This window comes from Thunnus thynnus, chromosome 21 (assembly GCF_963924715.1).
Source record: "Thunnus thynnus chromosome 21, fThuThy2.1, whole genome shotgun sequence".
NCBI lineage: Eukaryota > Metazoa > Chordata > Actinopteri > Scombriformes > Scombridae > Thunnus > Thunnus thynnus.
Genome location: NC_089537.1, coordinates 320,001 through 340,000, shown reverse-complemented (window position 1 = coordinate 340,000; position 20,000 = coordinate 320,001). Strand labels below are relative to the sequence as shown.

Below are 20,000 nucleotides of genomic sequence, written 5' to 3'. Positions count from 1 at the left end.
CTCTCTCTCTGACCTGTCTCCCTAACCTGTCTCTCTCTCTGACCCATCTCTCTAACCTGTCTCTCTCTCTGACCTGTCTCTCTCTCTGACCTGTCTCTCTCTCTGACCCATCTCTCTAACCTGTCTCTCTCTCTAACCTGTCTCTCTCTCTGACCTGTCTCTCTCTCTGACCTGTCTCTCTCTCTGACCCATCTCTCTGACCTGTCTCTCTCTCTGACCTGTCTCTCTCTCTGACCTGTCTCTCTCTATCTGACCTGTCTCTCTCTCTGACCTGTCTCTCTCTCTGACCCGTCTCTCTAACCTGTCTCTCTCTCTGACCCATCTCTCTCTCAGGACTGTCGGCGTTTCCTGAACTTTGTTAACAGTTGCCATGGAGATGACAGAAGGTGATTAGCTGTAACTGATCAGGATCTTCTGATAAAAGGATCAGTGCTTCATACAGGTTTTTTGTCCCTTCATTGTGTCTGTCAGGGTTTACACCTTCCCCTGTCGCAGAGCCTTTCTAGACTCCACTGAGGTAAAACTGAAAACCGTTCATAGCATAACACACCTGAACTCCCCTCACCTTCTCACTGAACTGTTCACTCACCTGTTCACTCACCTGTTCACTCACCTGTTCACTCACCTGTTCATTCATTCACCTGTTCACTCACCTGTTCATTCATTCACCTGTTCACTCACCTGTTCACTCACCTGTTCATTCATTCACCTGTTCACTCACCTGTTCATTCATTCACCTGTTCACTCACCTGTTCACTCACCTGTCGTCTTTTTCTTTTTCGTTTTCATCTTCAGCTGTTTCGTCCAAAAGATGACAAACTGGACGAGTTCTGGATCGACTTTAACCTCGACTCAAGATGTGTGAGCTTCTTCATCGACGAACCTCAGGTACTACTGCAGTACTGCAACTACTACTCCAGTACTACACTGTACTGTGGTACTACTCTACACTCTACTACAGCACTACACAGGGATTTATTTTAAATGTTTCTCTTTAAGGATTCAAGAACACAAATGACTAAATTAAGAGAAACATGTTTCCTTGGAGTGCACAAACTACAGACCACAGACTACACACTAAACTACAGTCTACACACTACAAACTACAGACTACAGACTACACACTAAACTACAGTTTACAGACTACACACTAAACTACAGTTTACAAACTACAAACCACAAACTACAGTCTACACACTACAAACTATAGACCACAGACTACAGACTACAGACTATAAACTACAGACTCCAGACCACAAACTACACTCTGCAGACTACAGCTGTGGCCAAAAGTTTTGAGAATGACAGTATTGGTTTTCACAAAGTTTGCTGCTTCAGTGTTTTTAGATCATTTGTCAGATGTTATTATGTTATACTGAAGTATAATTACAAGCATTTCATATGCGTCAAAGGCTTTTATCAACAATTACATTAAGTTTATGCGAAGAGTCAATATTTGCAGTGTTGACACTTCTTTTTCAAGACCTGTGCATTTCACCCTGGCATGCTGTCAATTAACTTCTAGGCCACATCCTGACTGATGGCAGCCCATTCTTGCATAATCAGTGCTTGGAGTTTGTCAGCATTTGTGGGTTTTTGTTTGTTCATCCGCCTCTTGAGGTTTGACCACAAGTTCTCAATGGGATTAAGGTCAGGGGAGTTTCCTGGCCATGGACCCAAGATTTCGATGTTTTGCTCCACGAGCCACTTAGTTATCACTTTTGCCTTACGGCAAGGTGCTCCATCATGCTGGAAAAGGCATTGTTCGTCACCAAACTGTTCTTGGATTGTTGGGAGAAGTTGCTCTCAGAGGATGTTTTGGTACCATTCTTTATTCATGGCTGTGTTCTTAGCAAAATTGTGAGTGAGCCGACTCCCTTGGCTGAGAAGCAACCCCACACATGAATGGTCTGAGGATGCTTTACTATTGGCATGACACAGGACTGATGGTAGCGCTCACCTTTTCTTCTCCAGACAAGCTTTTTTCCGGACACCCCGAACAATCGGAAAGGGGACTCAGAGAAAATGACTTTACCCCAGTCCTCAGCAGTCCAATCTCTGTACGTTTTGCAGAATATGAGTCTGTTCCTGATGTTTTTCCTGGAGAGAAGTGGTTTCTTTGCTGCCCTTCTTGACACCAGGCCATCCTCCAAAAGTCTTTGCCTCACTGTGGGTGCAGATGCGCTCACATCTGCCTGCTGCCATTCCTGAGCAAGCTCTACACTGGTGGTGCCCCGATCCCACAGCTGAATCAACTTTAGGAGACGGTCCTAGCGCTTGCAGGACTTTCTTGGGTGCTGTGAAGCCTTCTTCACAACAGTTGAACCTCTCTCCTTGAAGTTCTTGATGATCTGATAAATGGTTGATTAAGGTGCAATCTTAATAGCAGCAATATCCTTGCCTGTAAAGCCCTTTTTGTGCAAAACAATGACTGCACGTGTTTCCTTGCAGGTACCCATGGTTAACAGAGGAAGAACAATGATTTCAAGCACCACCCTCCTTTTAAAGCTTCCAGTCTGTTATTCTAACTCAATCAGCATAACAGTGATCTCCAGCCTCGTCTTCGTCAACACTCTCACCTGTGTTAACGAGAGAATCACTGACATGATGTCAGCTGGTCCTTTTAGTGGCAGGGCTGAAATGCAGTGGAAATGGTTTTTTTGGGATAAGTTCATTTTCATGGCAAAGAGGGACTTTGCAATTAACTGAGTATATGCAAGTTGCCATCATAAAAACTGAGGCAGCAGACTTTGTGAAAATTAATATTTATGTCATTCCCAAAACTTTTGCCCACAGCTGTACACACTACAAACTACAGACCACAGACTGTCAATCATTCTTTTGTCATTGAAAACTACACCTCCCATGATGCAGTGTGAGAGCAACTGCGTATCAGACATACTCTGTGTTTCAGGGCTTCCTGTGGGGGTCAGTTCACCTGCTCAGAGAGGAAGTGGATCATTACAGAGTTCAGCTCAAAGATGACGGTCAGCATCATTGATCTCTGATCACTTTCTCATTAATATTGATCCTGCACAGGTGGATCTTCTGAAACTAACTCAGTACAGGTCTATTTTTATTAAACCTTCTCAGTCTAGAGAAGAGATTTTAGAGCATGTGCAGGGGAACACATCTCGTCCATGCTCTCCTGTTTTCCCAGAATGCAGTGGGGCTGATACTGTCCTAAGCGTCCGGCTGAACAATCCCATCATGCACCTAAATAGCAGAGGCCAGACAGTGAAACTGACCTTTGACCCTGAACACCACAGACAGCTGCAGGAGGCTGCAGGGAGAGTCTTCATGGTGTCTGTCTGTCTATTCTTTATATTAAGTGCAATAAACAACACATTAACACATTTACAGGTAAACAGATGAGACAACAGTGAATGTCTGACTACCTGTTTTGTGTTTTTATGAAGAGCTCCCCCCGTGTTACAGACTCAGGTGGTACAGTCCAGGTCTCCCCCTCTGCGGCCAGAAGCAGTGGTGCGTCCTACAGCAGGAAGAAACCACAGAGCAAGAGTCAGCTGAAGAGTGAGTCCACCTCCTCACAAAGCTGCTGCAGACACTCAACCTTTATCTGGTCTGGTTGAGAAGGATTTAAGTATAGAGCCTGACTGAATTATAATTTCAATAATAATAATAATAATAGTGATGAGGATGATGATGATGCTACATTTGTATAAAAACAAAAACAACAAACAAACAAACAATAAGCAACAAACACGGTTCTGCCTGTTTAGGAGTTTATTCCTGATCAAAAAATAACATTACACACATTTCTTTCACAATGAGTTTAGCATTTCATAGAGAGACATTAGCTGTTAAAAATATACAGAAAAAATACAAATTTTAACCAATTTTTCATAGTGCTAAAATAAAAAAGAATAAATGTATTTTTACATCATAGTCTTTATTGGAGAGAGATGACAGTTATGAATAAATTGTAAATATAATTTTATTATTTGTATCTAAAGCTGTGCTGAGGTCAATACAACATTTGGACATAAATCATAAAATTCAGCGACTCTGGCTTCGATTTTGATGACTCTGTTGGAATCAGCTGATAAATGAATGAAACAGCTCCACCTGCTGGTGACTGAGCCTTATTAAAGGATGGGTTCACAGTTTTTAACGTATGTCTGAAAACAACAGTCAGGAGCCCAAATGAACAGTGGAACCTGTGTTTCTTGCTGTAATCATTCCTCCTGTTCATACTGACCATTAGAAGATCCCTTCATAATGACCTTACAATGGAAGTGATGGAGGACAAAATGTATTTCAAAGTTTATCTGAAGCTAATATGAAGCTTCAGCGTCCAAATGAGTCAAATCAAGTAGATATCTTTCAACGTTACAGTCTTTTTAGTGCCAAAGTTCCTCTTTTTGTTACTATACTTCCACCTGCAGCTCAACAGGGAAACACTGTCCGAGGAAACACAAAGAGGGAATTTGATGCTAAAAAGACTGTAAATGTGTCAGATATCCACTTGATATGACTAACTCAGACTGCTGAAGCTGAATAGAAGCTTCACACAGACTTTTAAATGACTGTGTGGACACACTGTGGATTTTGGCCTCCATCACTTCCATTGAAAGCACATTTGAAGGATCTTTTAATATCCAGTATGAACAGGAGGAATGATTACAGATACCTGACTGCTGGTTCAACACACTGGGAACACTGGGAACACTGGGAACCTTCTTTATCATGAATGTGATTAAACATATAATAAATGAGCAATCCATTGAATTGTCTTGAATGATTACATTGACATCAGGAACAAAAGTCTGCAGTAATTGAAAAATTTGATCCTGAGGTTTTTATGTTCCTTGTTGTGTTAACACTTCCTGTTTTGAACATGAAGCTCATGAATGCTGACTGTAGTTATTTTGCTCCTTAAATATGAAGTTGTGATGAAACTCTTTTAGGGGAGACACACGATGAACTTTTATCTTCTTGTTCCTGCCTGCATCTCTGGTGATTGCATGAATATTTCCTGCTGTTTTAACTTGTTCTCACTTTTTATATTTGATCCTCTGTTTGGTATGACGACTGTCTGTGTCCAGTTCTGCCTCTGTCATCTCCGAGCAGTGAAGAAGACTCCTCTGTAACCACGGTAAGTCCTCATCAACCTGTTTAATTATTTAGTCACCACTTATGGATCAGCTTCTTGCTGATGTCAGTATTTGTCTCTCTTCAGACTCCGGTGGGAAGACGAGCAGAGTTTCTGTTTGATCAGATCAGACACTCGACACCAACGTACAACTCAGGTCAGACAAACCGAACGTCTCATGAATGAAGTTTGATTTTTCCAAATCAAACAGCAGAAAATGAACAATAAGATGACTGAATCCCTACAAAGAAGCCAGATCAGCAGAAAGGACTGTATATCTGAAGAAGCCGCTGAATTATCTGCTTACTTTCCATTTACAGGTTGTTATTATGATAATAATAATAATCATAGTTATTATTATTATTATTATAAATTTTATTTGTATAGCACCTTTCATAGAAGAAATGCAGCTCAAAGTGCTTTATAACAAAGAAATTACAGCACCAAATGCTTCACATGAAAATAGAGATAAAATGAACATAAAAACATGTTACAAACATAAATGAAACATGAGCTGGAAAATAAAACCCACTTGATTATAATGATAAAAATAAGATAAAATAAAGTGAAAATAGAATGCATAACATAAGATGGAAAATAAAACCCACTGAATAATAATTGTCATGACCTTTGCTCCTTGGCTACGACAAATAGGAGACATGCCATAGTGAGTTTTAACAGAAGATTAGTTAATTAACTCAGCCAATCAGAGAGAGCGAGAGCTCTAAAACACCTCAGGTTATGGAGAGTCCCTTGGAAGCCCTTCATGTGTGTTAGTAGCTCATCTTTATCTCTGGAGAACTCCTCCAACTCCGGGACTGATGTCCAAATAGGGAAATGTGCGTCATGCAGCAGGTGGATGTGACTCCTCTTGTTAAGACCTGCTGATAGACGTCACAGCGGAGCAGAGGAGAGACACTGATAGCGATGTAACCGACCTGCACGCTGGTATTTCACGTTTTTTTTTTCTTCCCAAATACAAAGAATTTTTAAAATATTTGTATGAAACAAATATTCATTTAAAAAAAAAACAATATTTGTGTTTTTCTGAATAATGTATTTGTATTTGTGCACACCCCTAATAGAAAGACATACCTTTAATATAAGGGCATAATTTCAACTTCATAAGACATACAGTACATTTGACTTGAAAACAGTGTAAAAATCGTGAATTTGTTTGATTATCAACATACAACACGATCATCTGCATACAATGATACATGCTGTTAATGGTGGGATGCATTAAATTACATTCATACATGTCTGAAGCATTCACTGTCATCATGTGATGTCGCTGGGTCTCCAGGGCTCCAGGTTTTGATTGATAAATGCCTGAAATGATACATTTTCTGACAATCAATGAAAGGACCAATAGATTGAACTGGGTTCTGTGTGTCTCTCAGGTGTTCCTGTGGGGGCGGAGCTAGAGATCTCACAGGTGCAGGCAGTGGAGTTTGATGGAAGCGGCTCTCTTTTACAACAGGTTAATTTCTTTTTATCCCTCAGTTAAGAAAAAAACAAAAGTTTCCTATTTTTTCACCTGTTTTATGTTTTTTTGTTTTTATTTTATTTTATAATTTCAGGAAGTCTTCAGCTCCAACAGGAAGAGAGCAGCTACAGACTCAGGTCTTTACTCTTTTTCATTATTGCTCTTTCTTTTTTAAATCTTCTCCCCATCACTGGATGATAATCATGACTTCCTTCTTCTCTTCCTTTTTGAGGGAAATCTGAGCAGTTTATTTTAATTTGTGTTGCATATTGTTCACATTGAACTCAATAAACTCGCAGAACTGGCAGAGCTCTACTTCTTTTCTTCATTTTCTCAGTTTGGAGAGTACAGCTTGTTCTTCCCACCAGTGTTAAAACATAAAGCCTCACAGTCATGAAACCAAAGGTACAGAACTGTGGAAGCACATTTCTGCCATGAAAAGAAAAAACTCCACAAAGTTTAGAATGATAAAAATAAAATTCGTCATGTTGAGTCAGACATTGAGTCATTTAAGTCCGACTTAGTATCTCAAATGTTTGAGACTAAAAATGTAAGTTAAGAAAAATGAGGTCAGACCACATATATTTATAAAGGTTATCAGAATTCTGACTTTAATGACATAAGATTGACTAAAAAAGAAATTATTTTGACTCAGACATCATTTTGACCTAAAAAAAAAAGACAATTTCTTTAAAAAAAAAAAGACATTTTTAAGGTTGACTTATCATGAGTAATTTTATATTGATAATAACATTTTATCATCATGTTTGGACAGAAAGGTCTTTTAGACTGTTTAATGTTGTAGAAACTTCCTGTTTCCTCTCTCCTCACAAACTAAACAGTTTGTTTTTTAAGTTGATGACGGTTTTATAAACTTAGCACAAAAAGTCAGGAAATGTGTGTTTGGTAGATTATTTCTTTGTTGTAACGAAGCTTCTTGGAAATAAATCTTATACTGTTGGAGAGCCTGTTTATTTCCCTTTTAAATGGAGCCACATTTGTAAGGAACATGCATTTGTGGGATGAGCAGCAGAGCTGAGTATGTGGGTAGCGCCCATGACAAATTTTCCAAATCTTCTCTGCCAATGCCAAACAGCTTATTCTACCATTGACTCTTGTTTGGTGTTTGATGTTTGGATGATTGAAGTTTGAAGAAACAAGACATATTGACAATTTAACAATTTATCCATTTAACAAACAGGAGCCTCAGTAGATTGTGGAAGAACCATACACAGCCACAACAGCCTGGCACCTCCTCCTCATGCTGGTCACCAGCATCCCATTCTTCAACCAGCATTTGTCGCAAGTCAGCCAACGTGGTTGTGTTGGTCACTCTGGCACGAACAGCACGCCCAAGCTGATCCAACAAGTGTTCAATGAGGTTGAGGTCAGGACTGCTGGCAGGCCGTTCCATCCTCTCCACTCTGGAGGTAGTCTCTGATAAACCCGCTCTGTGGGGGCGAGCGTTGTCATCTCGGAGGATAGAGTTCGGTCCCAGACTGTGGAGATATGGGATTGCCACTGGTTGCAGAATCTCATCTCGATATCTCTCTGCATTGAGATTGCCTCCAATGATGACAAGCCTGTTTTTCCCAGTGAGGGAGATGCTGCCCCACACCATCACACTGCCTCCACCAACAGATGTTACTCTATCGGTGCAGCAATCAGCATAGCGTTCTCCACCTCTTCTCCACACTTTGACCCTATGATCCAACTGCTGTAGGCAGAACCTGGACTCATCGCTGAACATAACGTTCCTCCACATGTTCAGGTTCCAGTGCACGTGATGCCGACACCAGTGCAAACGGGCCTGATGGTGAAGGACAATCATGGCAGGCCTCCTGGCAGCACCTGGGGGTACCAGAAGCTCAAAACAAGAGTCAATAGCAACAGCAAAATAAGCTGTTTGGCATTGGCAGAGCAGATTTTTCATGGGCACAACCCACAGACTTCGCTCTGCTGCTCGTCCCACAAATGCATGTTCCTTACAAATGTGGCGCCATTTAAAAGGGAAATAAACAGGCTCTCCAACAGATTTATTGCCAAGAAGCATCGTTACAACAAAGAAATAATCTACCAAACACAAATTTCCTTACTTTTTGTGCTACGTTTATATCAAGTCCTGACTGTCTTATTTGTCTATGTGAAGGGTACCTGTCAGGCCAAACTGAGGGCCCGTCAGCCCAGAGGAGGAAGGCAGAGCCTCAGTCAGAAAAGGAGGAGTCAGCCTCAGCACTGCCAGGTAAGACTGAAATAATCCACAGCTGCATCTGTTCCTGTTTGTTCTGGTGGCTCTTCATCAATTTACATTTAAATTTTTATCAGGATAATTCAGCTCACTGTTCTTTCATTTATGACATTCTTTTCTTCACATTTACTTTACAAAGTTATGAATTACAAGCATTTCTCTGAGACAGAAAAGCCTGAAATGATTGTCAGCGATGAGTTGGGTTATAAATACATAACAATATATCGTCTGCATACGGTGATATTTCGTGAGAAGTGGTGTTAATGATGGTGATATGCATTCATGTGGATGTTACAGACAGATCTATAATGTGAGACTCATTTTCAAGTGAAAAACAATCTGAAAATGAAATTCTAGACTGAAAGACACAAAGCTGTCAGTTTGCTTTCAATTTTAACAGCGGTCAGAATCTGAAAACCTCCGACGTGTTTCATAAAAGCACAAAGAACTTGTTGTAAAATCTGAAAAAACATAATTTAGTTTAATCAGAGGTTAGAAACTAAAGATGGTGAAGTTTTTATAATTTTGTCATGCATGTTTTAAATTATATGTAACATGTATGTATGTGTGTGTGTGTATATATATATATATATATATAGACACACACACACACACACACACACAGTGGTGCTTGAAAGTTTGTGAAGCCTTTAGAATTTGCATCAATATTTCTATAACATGATCAGATTTTCATGCAAGTCCTGAAACTAGATAGACATCAATTAAACAAATGAGACAAAAACCTTACACTTGTTCATTTATTAATTATGGATGATCCAATGTTACATATTTGTGTGTGAAAGTGTTGCCCTCCCCAGGAGTGGTTGACCAACAAAGATCACACCAATAGCAGGTGTGTAATAGTCCAGGAGGCCACAACGGACCCCAGAGTAAGGTCTAGGAAACCAAAGCCCCTTCTTGCAGTGGCTACAGTCAATGTTCATGAATCCACCATCAGGAGAACATTGAACATCAATGGTGTGCACGGCAGAGTTACGAGGAGAAAAGCCACTTCTCTCCAAACAGAACATTGCTGCCATCTACAGTTCGCTCCAGACCTCATGGATAAAAATGTTCTGTGGATGGATGAGACCAAAATCCAACTTTTTGGCTTGAATGAGAAGCGTTATGTTAGGCAACGAGCATGGTTTGGACCTCTGGACCAGGACAGCTAGTAATCATTGATGACAGTATGAATTCTGAGTTGTACCAAATTAATTTGTTTAATCGGATTTCTTTTATCTAGTTTTGTGAAAATCTGATGTTTGAGGCCACATTTATGCAGAAATAGAGAAAATTCTGAAGGGTTCACAAACTTTCAAGTACTCCTGTAAATTCCCACAAATTACCATGAAACAGATCCTGAATGCAACAAACATCACAGTTTGTGATCATATGTTCGCCAGAATATTTCTCTTTCAGACACTTTGATGAAAAATTAGCAATCTTAAGCAGAAACAATACTAATCAATACTAATAACAGTTGACTGAACAATAAGGCGTGAAAAATTATTTAGATCCATATTTTTGGTTAACATTAGTGTTGTATTACTATGCAAGTTATTTTCACACCATTTTTCTTGAAACTGGAAATCTGGTGTTAAAATCCGAACATGAGCCTGTTAGCTTCATTCTGATTGTCACGTTGAACCTGCCTCTGTGGTTAAGTTGTATTATGAACCTGCTGCTCACCTCGCCTCAGAGTGGCCACGTGAGGGGGCGGAGCCATCTGTAGAAGAGGAGGGTCTGATTGATGGAGGGGCGGAGCCATCTGTCAAGAGGGAGGAGCCTGTGAATGAGCCAGAGTCAGACCTGACATCAGGAATTACAACTGCCTTCAAAGCCTTCAAAGCACAGCTAGAACAACACTTCACTGTCAGTATAAAGAAATTATTGATTGATTAGTTATCAATAAATTTTATGCTCAATAAAAACAATATTAATGAAGTAAATCATTTTTAGAGCTGCTGGCAAAAACTTGAAGCTGAGGTTCTTCTGTCCCTGAAAGAGTGTCAACAACACATCTCCTCACTGCTCACAGCTGTCCATCAGCACAGGTACCGCCCACCTGCACAGACACCGCCCACCTGCACACAGGTACCGCCCACCTGCACACAGGTACCGCCCACCTCCACACAGACACCGCCCACCTCCACACAGGCACCGCCCACCTGCACAGACACCGCCCACCTGCACACAGACACCGCCCACCTGAAAACAGGTACCGCCCACCTGCACACAGGTACCGCCCACCTCCACACAGACACCGCCCACCTGCACACAGGTACCGCCCACCTGCACACAGACACCGCCCACCTGCACACAGACACCGCCCACCTCCACACAGGCACCGCCCGCCTCCACACAGGCACCGCCCACCTGCACACAGGCACCGCCCACCTCCACACAGACACCGCCCTCCTCCACACAGGCGACGCCCAACTCCACACAGACACCGCCCTCCTCCACACAGACACCGCCCCCCTGCACACAGACACCGCCCGCCAGCACACAGACACTGCCCACCTGCACACAGACACCGCCCACCTGCACACAGACACCGCCCACCTCCACACAGACACCGCCCACCTCCACACAGACACCGCCCCCCTGCACACAGACACCGCCCGCCAGCACACAGACACTGCCCACCTGCACACAGACACCGCCCACCTGCACACAGACACCGCCCACCTCCACACAGACACCGCCCGCCTCCACACAGACACCGCCCACCTCCACACAGACACCGCCCGCCTGCACACAGACACTGCCCACCTCCACACAGACACCGCCCGCCTGCACACAGACACCGCCCACCTCCACACAGACACCGCCCACCTGCACACAGCATAAGTCAAAGTTAACTGGACTTTAATAATAAATAATAATAAAGCTTGTGTGTTTGTGTGTTTGTGTGTGTAGGTTAGTCCTGCTGCAGAGCTTTGAGAACAGCATCACTGATCAGCTGAGCCAACTGGAAGAAAACTCCGCCAGTCTGAACTCCATAAACGCTCAGATCCTGGTACTGATTCTGGTACCGACACTGCTGACCCACAGCTGAGTCCTGACCCAGGACTGACTCTGTCCCTCTTTGTCTTCTAGAGTTTCTTCCAGTCTGAGATGCAGCGACTGGGCTCCTTCTGTGAGGAGCAGCATCAGAGGTCGGTCTGATCTTCGACCAGGATCTGGTTTGGATCTGGTTTAACTCTCACAGTATTTCCTCATAATTAGTCTCATCAGTCACAGATGAACATGTGATTAATCCTTAATGAAGCTTTCAGACAGCAGAGAGACTTTATTCTCTAGTTTTTATACTTCAGTCACACTAAACAGTGGTGCAATGTTACATTAAACAGGATCGCATCATGATGTCAGTGAGTTATATTACATGAAGAATGTTTTAAATAAATATGGGTCAAACACTCCACAAAATGTAAATTAGCTGCACAAAATGTTTATAAAAAGTTGAAATAGTTCCATGTTTGTGTATTCTGGGTCACATGAGGAGAAGTCGTGTTTTTATGGATCCGACGCGACTCTGAGCAGCATGTTGGGTTAAGAGTGTCTCGACCTTCAGGATCTGGTTTCTGTCGCCTCAGGTTGAAGTCTTTGGAGAAGGCGGAGTCAGGGGAGGATCGTCTGTCCAGCCAATGAAGGAAATGAAAAGTTTCTGAACTCATTAAATAAGTAATAAAAAGTGTTTAACAAAGTAAATACAAAACATGTTTGATCCCTTTTGTTGCCGTAGTTTCCTCTGAAAGAGCTGATGGGTTACAGTAAAGGTTCCTGGAAGGTAGAAGAAAACATATTATTAAATATTATAAACTATTAAATAGTGATCAGTTTGGTACAATTCCAATTAGATAATAAATCCAGTTAATTTCCAGAGTGTTTAAGTCAGCTGAACTTTCAAAATGTGAAATTTGTCAACAAGCAAACATAAACTTCACATACATGAAAACTTTCCAATCATAAAATATTATTGAATATTGATTATGATTAAACAGAACACTGGTTTACAACAATTAAAATAAACAGCTGCTAATAAAAGAAAAAAAACCAAAGTGTAATATCTTATTCACGGATGTAAAATAAAGCTGTTGTCTGCAGCATCAGCAGGTTGCCACGGCAACAGTAATGAGACTCACAGGTTGCAGTGATGGCAGACGGTCACACGGCGGAGACACACAGTCTTTATCTAACATACACATGAATCAGTGAACATCCCATAATCTAAATCTGCTCTACAGTCAAAATATTCACAACAAATCATTTATTTAGGTTTTTAACTTCATGTTAATGTGAGAAAATCTCCAGTAATGAAAACACGAGACGATGCAGATGAAGAATAAATGTTTGTTTTTAGACTCATTTATATCATCAAATAATAAAAGTCATTTCTGGACATGTGAAGCATTTAGAGATAAAAACATTTAGATGGATGGAAAATATTCAGCTGCTCAGAATATTTGTCCTTCAGTTTAAAAGATCTCAGAAACAGAAGCATCAACGTGTTTATTAGTTTCTGCAGAAGTTCAAACCTGCGTGTATAAAAGTCCTGAAGTCATCAATAAAAAACAGATTTCAGGCTCCCAGTGATACAATAAGTACATTTACTCCAGTACTGCACTGAAGTACAGTTTGAGGTACTTGTACTTTACTTGAGTATTTCCATGTGATGCTACTTTCTACATCTCAGAGGGAAATATTGTACTTTCTACTCCACTACATTTATTTGACAGCTTTAGTTACTTTTCAGATGAAGATTTTATATGAATGAACATGAGTTTATAAATCACGCTGCATAATAAAAAAATACACCAGTTGTTCCCAAACTGTTTGTCTTGTGGCGTTTAATTAGTCTCAAAATCCGCGCACATGAAAATCAGGCGCGTGCACGTGATACAAGCGCACAGAAGAGCATCCTCGCGAGGAAGCATTTCTGTTCCACGTGCACAAATGTGGTCTCACGAGCACGGAGCTGTGACGCTCACAACTGCTCAACATTCAGACGTTTGAGACTTTGGAGGCGGGAAAAGACGGTCCGCTCCTTTGAATACTGACCGCGACCTTTGATTGGTTGTTTGGTTTGATCACTGAGAGGAAGACAGACAGCTGGCTGAGAGAACAAAGGGAAACATTAATAATGATATTTAGCGACTGATTATCCGGTTTTTTTGCTTTCTGTAATTGTGGGTAATAAAAGCCTTATTTCTATAGAAGAACGCAGTTTTGCTGTTAAAAACTTTAACTTCATTTAACTTCTTTAACTTTCATTTCATCAATATGGTTTTGAAGCACAGCTTGTCATCAAGCCAGAAGCCAAAGTATTTATAAACAGTAAATGGACTGTACTTGTGTAGCACCTTTCTAGTCTTCTGACCACTCAAAGCACTTTTACACTACAAATCACATTCACACACATTCATACGCTGAATGATACAGATGCTACCATGCAAGGTCCCAACCTGCCCATCAGAGGAAACCTAATCATTCACACACTGATGGTTCAGCCATCAGGAGCGATTCAGGATTCAGCATCTTGCCAAAGGACACGTCGGCATGTGGACTGAAGGAGCCGGGAATCGAACCGCCGATCTTCCGATTAGTGGACGACCCGCTCTACCTCCTGAGCCACAGCCGAGGAGAAGAGGATGGTATTTCAATCAGTGTCCCGTTAAGTGTAGTAATATTTACTTCCGTGGTTAGTCAGTTTTCTGGAAAACAGCAAACTCAGACTGACCCCTCAGATTTATCTGCTGACCCTTTGGAGGGGCCCGACCCCTAGGTTGGGAACCACTGGACTAAACTAGCTAACTGTATATAAAGTAGTGTAAACTAGCTCCACCTCCAGCAGCTACAACAGTAACATGCTGCTCTAACACTGATGCTTCACTATTAATAATCTAATGATGTCATATATAATAATATATCAGTCAGAGGGACCAAACCACTACTTTTACTGCAATACTTTAACTACATCAAGCTCATAATACTTATGTACTTTTACTGCAATACTTTAACTACATCAAGCTCATAATACTTATGTACTTTTACTGCAATACTTTAACTACATCAAGCTCATAATACTTATGTACTTTTACTGCAATACTTTAACTACATCAAGCTCATAATACTTATGTACTTTTACTGCAATACTTTAACTACATCAAGCTCATAATACTTATGTACTTTTACTGCAATACTTTAACTACATCAAGCTCATAATACTTATGTACTTTTACTGCAATACTTTAACTACATCAAGCTCATAATACTTATGTACTTTTACTGCAATACTTTAACTACATCAAGCTCATAATACTTATGTACTTTTACTGCAATACTTTAACTACATCAAGCTCATAATACTTATGTACTTTTACTGCAATACTTTAACTACATCAAGCTCATAATACTTATGTACTTTTACTGCAATACTTTAACTACATCAAGCTCATAATACTTATGTACTTTTACTGCAATACTTTAACTACATCAAGCTCATAATACTTATGTACTTTTACTGCAATACTTTAACTACATCAAGCTCATAATACTTATGTACTTTTACTGCAATACTTTGACTACATCAAGCTCATAATACTTATGTACTTTTACTGCAATACTTTAACTACATCAAGCTCATAATACTTATGTACTTTTACTGCAATACTTTAACTACATCAAGCTCATAATACTTATGTACTTTTACTGCAATACTTTAACTACATCAAGCTCATAATACTTATGTACTTTTACTGCAATACTTTAACTACATCAAGCTCATAATACTTATGTACTTTTACTGCAATACTTTAACTACATCAAGCTCATAATACTTATGTACTTTTACTGCAATACTTTAACTACATCAAGCTCATAATACTTATGTACTTTTACTGCAATACTTTAACTACATCAAGCTCATAATACTTATGTACTTTTACTGCAATACTTTAACTACATCAAGCTCATAATACTTATGTACTTTTACTGCAATACTTTAACTACATCAAGCTCATAATACTTATGTACTTTTACTGCAATACTTTAACTACATCAAGCTCATAATACTTATGTACTTTTACTGCAATACTTTAACTACATCAAGCTCATAATACTTATGTACTTTTACTGCAATACTTTGACTACATCAAGCTCATAATACTTATGTACTTTTACTGCAATACTTTAACTACATCAAGCTCATAATACTTATGTACTTTTACTGCAATACTTTAACTACATCAAGCTCGTAATACTTATGTACTTTTACTGCAATACTTTAACTACATCAAGCTCGTAATACTTATGTACTTTTACTGCAATACTTTAACTACATCAAGCTCGTAATACTTATGTACTTTTACTGCAATACTTTAACTACATCAAGCTCGTAATACTTATGTACTTTTACTGTGGTAGGATTTTTCATGCAGGACTTTTACTTGTAATGGAGTATTTTTACACTGCTTTATTGGTACTTTTACTGCAGTAAAGGATCTGAGTACTTCTTCTTGTATTTATTCTTTCTTAGCAGTAAAATGATTTTCTTTGACTCCAGAGTGAAGCAGGTTGTGTGTTTGTGAGTCTGGCTGCTGGTTGTCAGCAAACTGACATGAGAGGAAAAACAGTAAAATCCCCCAAAGAAAACACACAAGTCGACTAATGAGGAGCTATTAGAGACGGAGGAGGAGGAGGACGGGGGGAGGGGGGGGGGGTAGAGAGAGAGCAGCTCAGGTGTTTCACTCCTCGCTGTTTAACAAAGACAATTGAAGCTGGACTGACACTCGAGAACCAGCAGGAAGACTGGTTCTGTCTCACTGAAGCAGGACCTGAGGCTGGAGTGAGAACTGCCGGACAGACTGGGATGCTGATTGGTTAACGAGCTGCTGATTGGTTGATGAGCTGCTGTTGGACTTTGATGGACAGACTGAACTGCTGAGACTTGACGGCTCAGTGACTGCCGACAGGTAGGTGACGTCCTCGGTCTCACCAACACTCCAGTGCAACTGATTTCACATAAACATTCATATAAATTTAATCTCAATTTTGTTTCATTTGTTGATTTTTAAAAGTTTTATAGTGATTCACAGAGAGGCGGTCTAACGAGGCAGTCCGTTACGATTTCTCTTTTCTGTTCAATGTGTAAAACATCAACATTGTATAAATAAAATTATGACAATATACAAAAACTTATTGAACTCACAGAAGTGAGGAGCAGCATGAAGAGCAAAACAAACAGCAGTGAAGGGAAGCTTTTTATATTCAATAGAAGCAAAAATACTCAGCAGCAAATAAACAGGTACAGGTTAATAATTAACATTTGTCAGAAATTTTATATGTTTCAAAACTTGTTTGGATCTTAGTTGCTTTTTTATTTTGCAGGGTAATTAAAGAGTTGTAATAGAGCTCAATATCAATTAGAAATATCAAGTCAAGTCAACTTTATTTATACAGCACTTAACACAACACAGTGGATCCAAAGTGCTTCACAGCACACAGAGAGGAAGACAAAACAACTAATAATAAAACTAGTGAAGGCAGATGATCACACAGACCGACAGAGACTTCAGGAGGAATATCTGAGCTGTTAGTCACAGTTAAAAGCTAATGAGCAGAAGTATGTTTTGAAATGAAGCTTGAAAATCTGAGTAGTGGGGGAGAATCGGATGGTGGGAGGAAGAGGCAGTGATGAAGAAAGTCCCCACAACACTCAGTCCTGGATCTCAGGACTGACAGAAGTCTTTGGTCAGACGATGTCGGTTCTCTGACAGTGTGATATGGAGACAGAAACCGTTAAACACCTTGTAACGAACATCAGGATTTTAGGAGCAATTCTGGAGCTAACAGGCAGCCGGTGTAGGGAGACTCTTTTTTGACCTTGTTGAAACTCTTGCTGCTGCATTTTGAACGAGTTGGAGACGTGATAAACAAGACTGAGTGAAACCAAAATGTGAAGAGTTGCAATAATCAAGGCAGGAAGATATGAAGGCGTAGATGACCTTCTCCAGGTCAGAGGTCCAGAGAATTGATCCGAGTCTGGAGATGATACGGAGCTGCATGAAACTTAATTTTACAACCTGATTGATTTGTTTGTCAAACAGATGGAGCCAAGATGAGGAGAAATAATGTTGGTCCAAATAAAATAACCTCAGTTTTATTCTCATTAAGCTGGAGAAAGTTTCCAGGACTTGATGTCTAGAAGACAGTTCTAGTTGATCTACCGTGTCAAAGGTGCAGTCCGGTCTCAGAGTACAAGGACGGAGCAGTAACCTGAGTCAGCAGCCAGCAGGAGGTCCTTAGTTATTCGCAGTAATGCAGATTCTGGACTGTGAAGAACTCTGATGGGAGAAGGGACGACAGTTAATTAAAAACAACTTTTTCAAGGATTTTAGAAAGAAAGGGGAGTTTGGAGATTGGTCTGTAATTGCTGAGGACTGACGGGTCTAGATTGAGGTTTTTTAAAGGTGGTTGGACTACTGCATGTTTGAAAGGTTGGGGAACACGGCTGGTTTCCAGGAAGCTGCTGATCATTGAAAGAACGATGATGCCAACAACTTCTTTGAAGAGTTTAGTTGGAATAATGTCGAGAGAACAGATGGACGTTTTCATAGAAGAAATATGGTAAAGTTAGTTTTGTTATTGGTCCGTTTCATTTTATGTGTGTGGAATTTGCCAGAAATTATAAACAGCTGGATTAGAAAGTAAATGTTTTTGTCCACTGAGCGACCATAAAGGCAGTGAAATCCAAAATATTTTGTAATACAAACATACTGTGGAAAAATGAGTGAAAATTAGTTTCTTTGTTTAGTTTTCATATTTACAGTATTAAAATTGAAATGATGTCATTGAGTTTTCAATAATCAGACTCAGAGGAGGCGATAGATCGTTCTGATCAACAGGTTTCTTAAAGAAGCATTAAAGCAGCTGATGATAATGTTGCCTCTTTACTTTCTCTTCGGTCAGGTGAGCAGCTTCAGGTGTGAGCAGTGATTTAATGACAGGTGTGACATCACAGGTTGTGTAATGATGCTAGTGAAGCTAACACAGTTAGCCCTGATTCTTTATTATTCCTTTAAATGTGTTTTTGTTCCCTGACGAAATATCTTCATCAGGCTGCGATCACATGAACCCGACCTAAACCTGGTCTGGACCTAAACTAAACTGATCTAAACCAGGTCTGGACCTAAACTAAACCTGATCTAAACCAGGTCTGAACCTAAACTAAACTGATCTAAACCAGGTCTGAACCTAAACTAAACTGATCTAAACCAGGTCTGAACCTAAACTAAACTGATCTAAACCAGGTCTGAACCTAAACTAAACCTGATCTAAACCAGGTCTGAACCTAAACTAAACTGATCTAAACCAGGTCTGAACCTAAACTAAACTGATCTAAACCAGGTCTGAACCTAAACTAAACCTGATCTAAACCAGGTCTGAACCTAAACTAAACTGATCTAAACCAGGTCTGAACCTAAACTAAACTGATCTAAACCAGGTCTGAACCTAAACTAAACTGATCTAAACCAGGTCTGAACCTAAACTAAACTGATCTAAACCAGGTCTGAACCTAAACTAAACCTGATCTAAACCAGGTCTGAACCTAAACTAAACCTGACCTAAACCAGGTTTAAACCTGAGGTCTGAACTAGTAGCAGGTTCAACATATCCAGGATCTTCTGGTTATCTGGCTTCACTGAGCCTCACATTGTCAGTCCAGAACCAGAACTATGAAGCTGTTACCAACCAGCTCAGTAACTCTGGTTAACAGCTACGAGCGCGTTCATGTGAAAGAGGCGGGTCGTTAATTACGAGCGACATCATGTGAAAGAGGCGGGTCGTTAATTACAAGCGACATCATGTGAAAGAGGCGGGTCGTTAATAACGAGCGCGTTCATGTGAAAGAGGCGGGTCGTTAATTACGAGCGACATCATCAGAACCATGAATGAAGTTCTTCATATGAGATGAAACAGTGAAACCAAGAATCTGCAGATTCAACCAAGTGAAATGTAAACGAGCCTGTAATCACACAACAAACACTAGAAATCATAAATAAATAAAATACATGTAGGAATTATTCTATATGACTGAAGTATAGAGGGAGTATTTTTACTGTTTAGAAACCATCTGAATA

General features: G+C 40.2%; 2 protein-coding genes across 6 annotated transcripts in view; both read left to right on the top strand.

Moving 5' to 3' along the window:
* sycp2l (synaptonemal complex protein 2-like) overlaps positions 1-12,577 on the top strand; it is a 17,823-nt gene extending 5,246 nt beyond the window's left edge. For 2 of the 5 annotated variants that reach the window (XM_067578142.1, XM_067578140.1), the window contains exons 10-25: positions 334-386; positions 472-517; positions 796-888; positions 2,915-2,987; positions 3,161-3,309; positions 3,420-3,534; positions 5,070-5,119; positions 5,204-5,273; positions 6,520-6,599; positions 6,700-6,742; positions 8,755-8,847; positions 10,556-10,728; positions 10,816-10,910; positions 11,779-11,878; positions 11,959-12,017; positions 12,456-12,577. In XM_067578142.1, the coding sequence (XP_067434243.1) occupies positions 334-386; positions 472-517; positions 796-888; positions 2,915-2,987; positions 3,161-3,309; positions 3,420-3,534; positions 5,070-5,119; positions 5,204-5,273; positions 6,520-6,599; positions 6,700-6,742; positions 8,755-8,847; positions 10,556-10,728; positions 10,816-10,910; positions 11,779-11,878; positions 11,959-12,017; positions 12,456-12,510 (1,347 nt within the window). In that variant the 3' untranslated portion in view covers positions 12,511-12,577. The remainder of the gene's footprint in view (positions 1-333; positions 387-471; positions 518-795; positions 889-2,914; positions 2,988-3,160; positions 3,310-3,419; positions 3,535-5,069; positions 5,120-5,203; positions 5,274-6,519; positions 6,600-6,699; positions 6,743-8,754; positions 8,848-10,555; positions 10,729-10,815; positions 10,911-11,778; positions 11,879-11,958; positions 12,018-12,455) is intronic. The other 3 variants (XM_067578141.1, XM_067578143.1, XM_067578144.1) reach the window with 3 other exon arrangements.
* Positions 12,578-16,635: 4,058 nt separating this feature from the next.
* Positions 16,636-20,000, top strand: part of LOC137173083 (guanine nucleotide-binding protein G(olf) subunit alpha-like) — a 19,028-nt gene continuing 15,663 nt past the window's right edge. The window contains exon 1 of the mRNA XM_067577782.1: positions 16,636-16,832. The gene's annotated coding sequence lies outside the window, so the exon portion shown is untranslated. The remainder of the gene's footprint in view (positions 16,833-20,000) is intronic.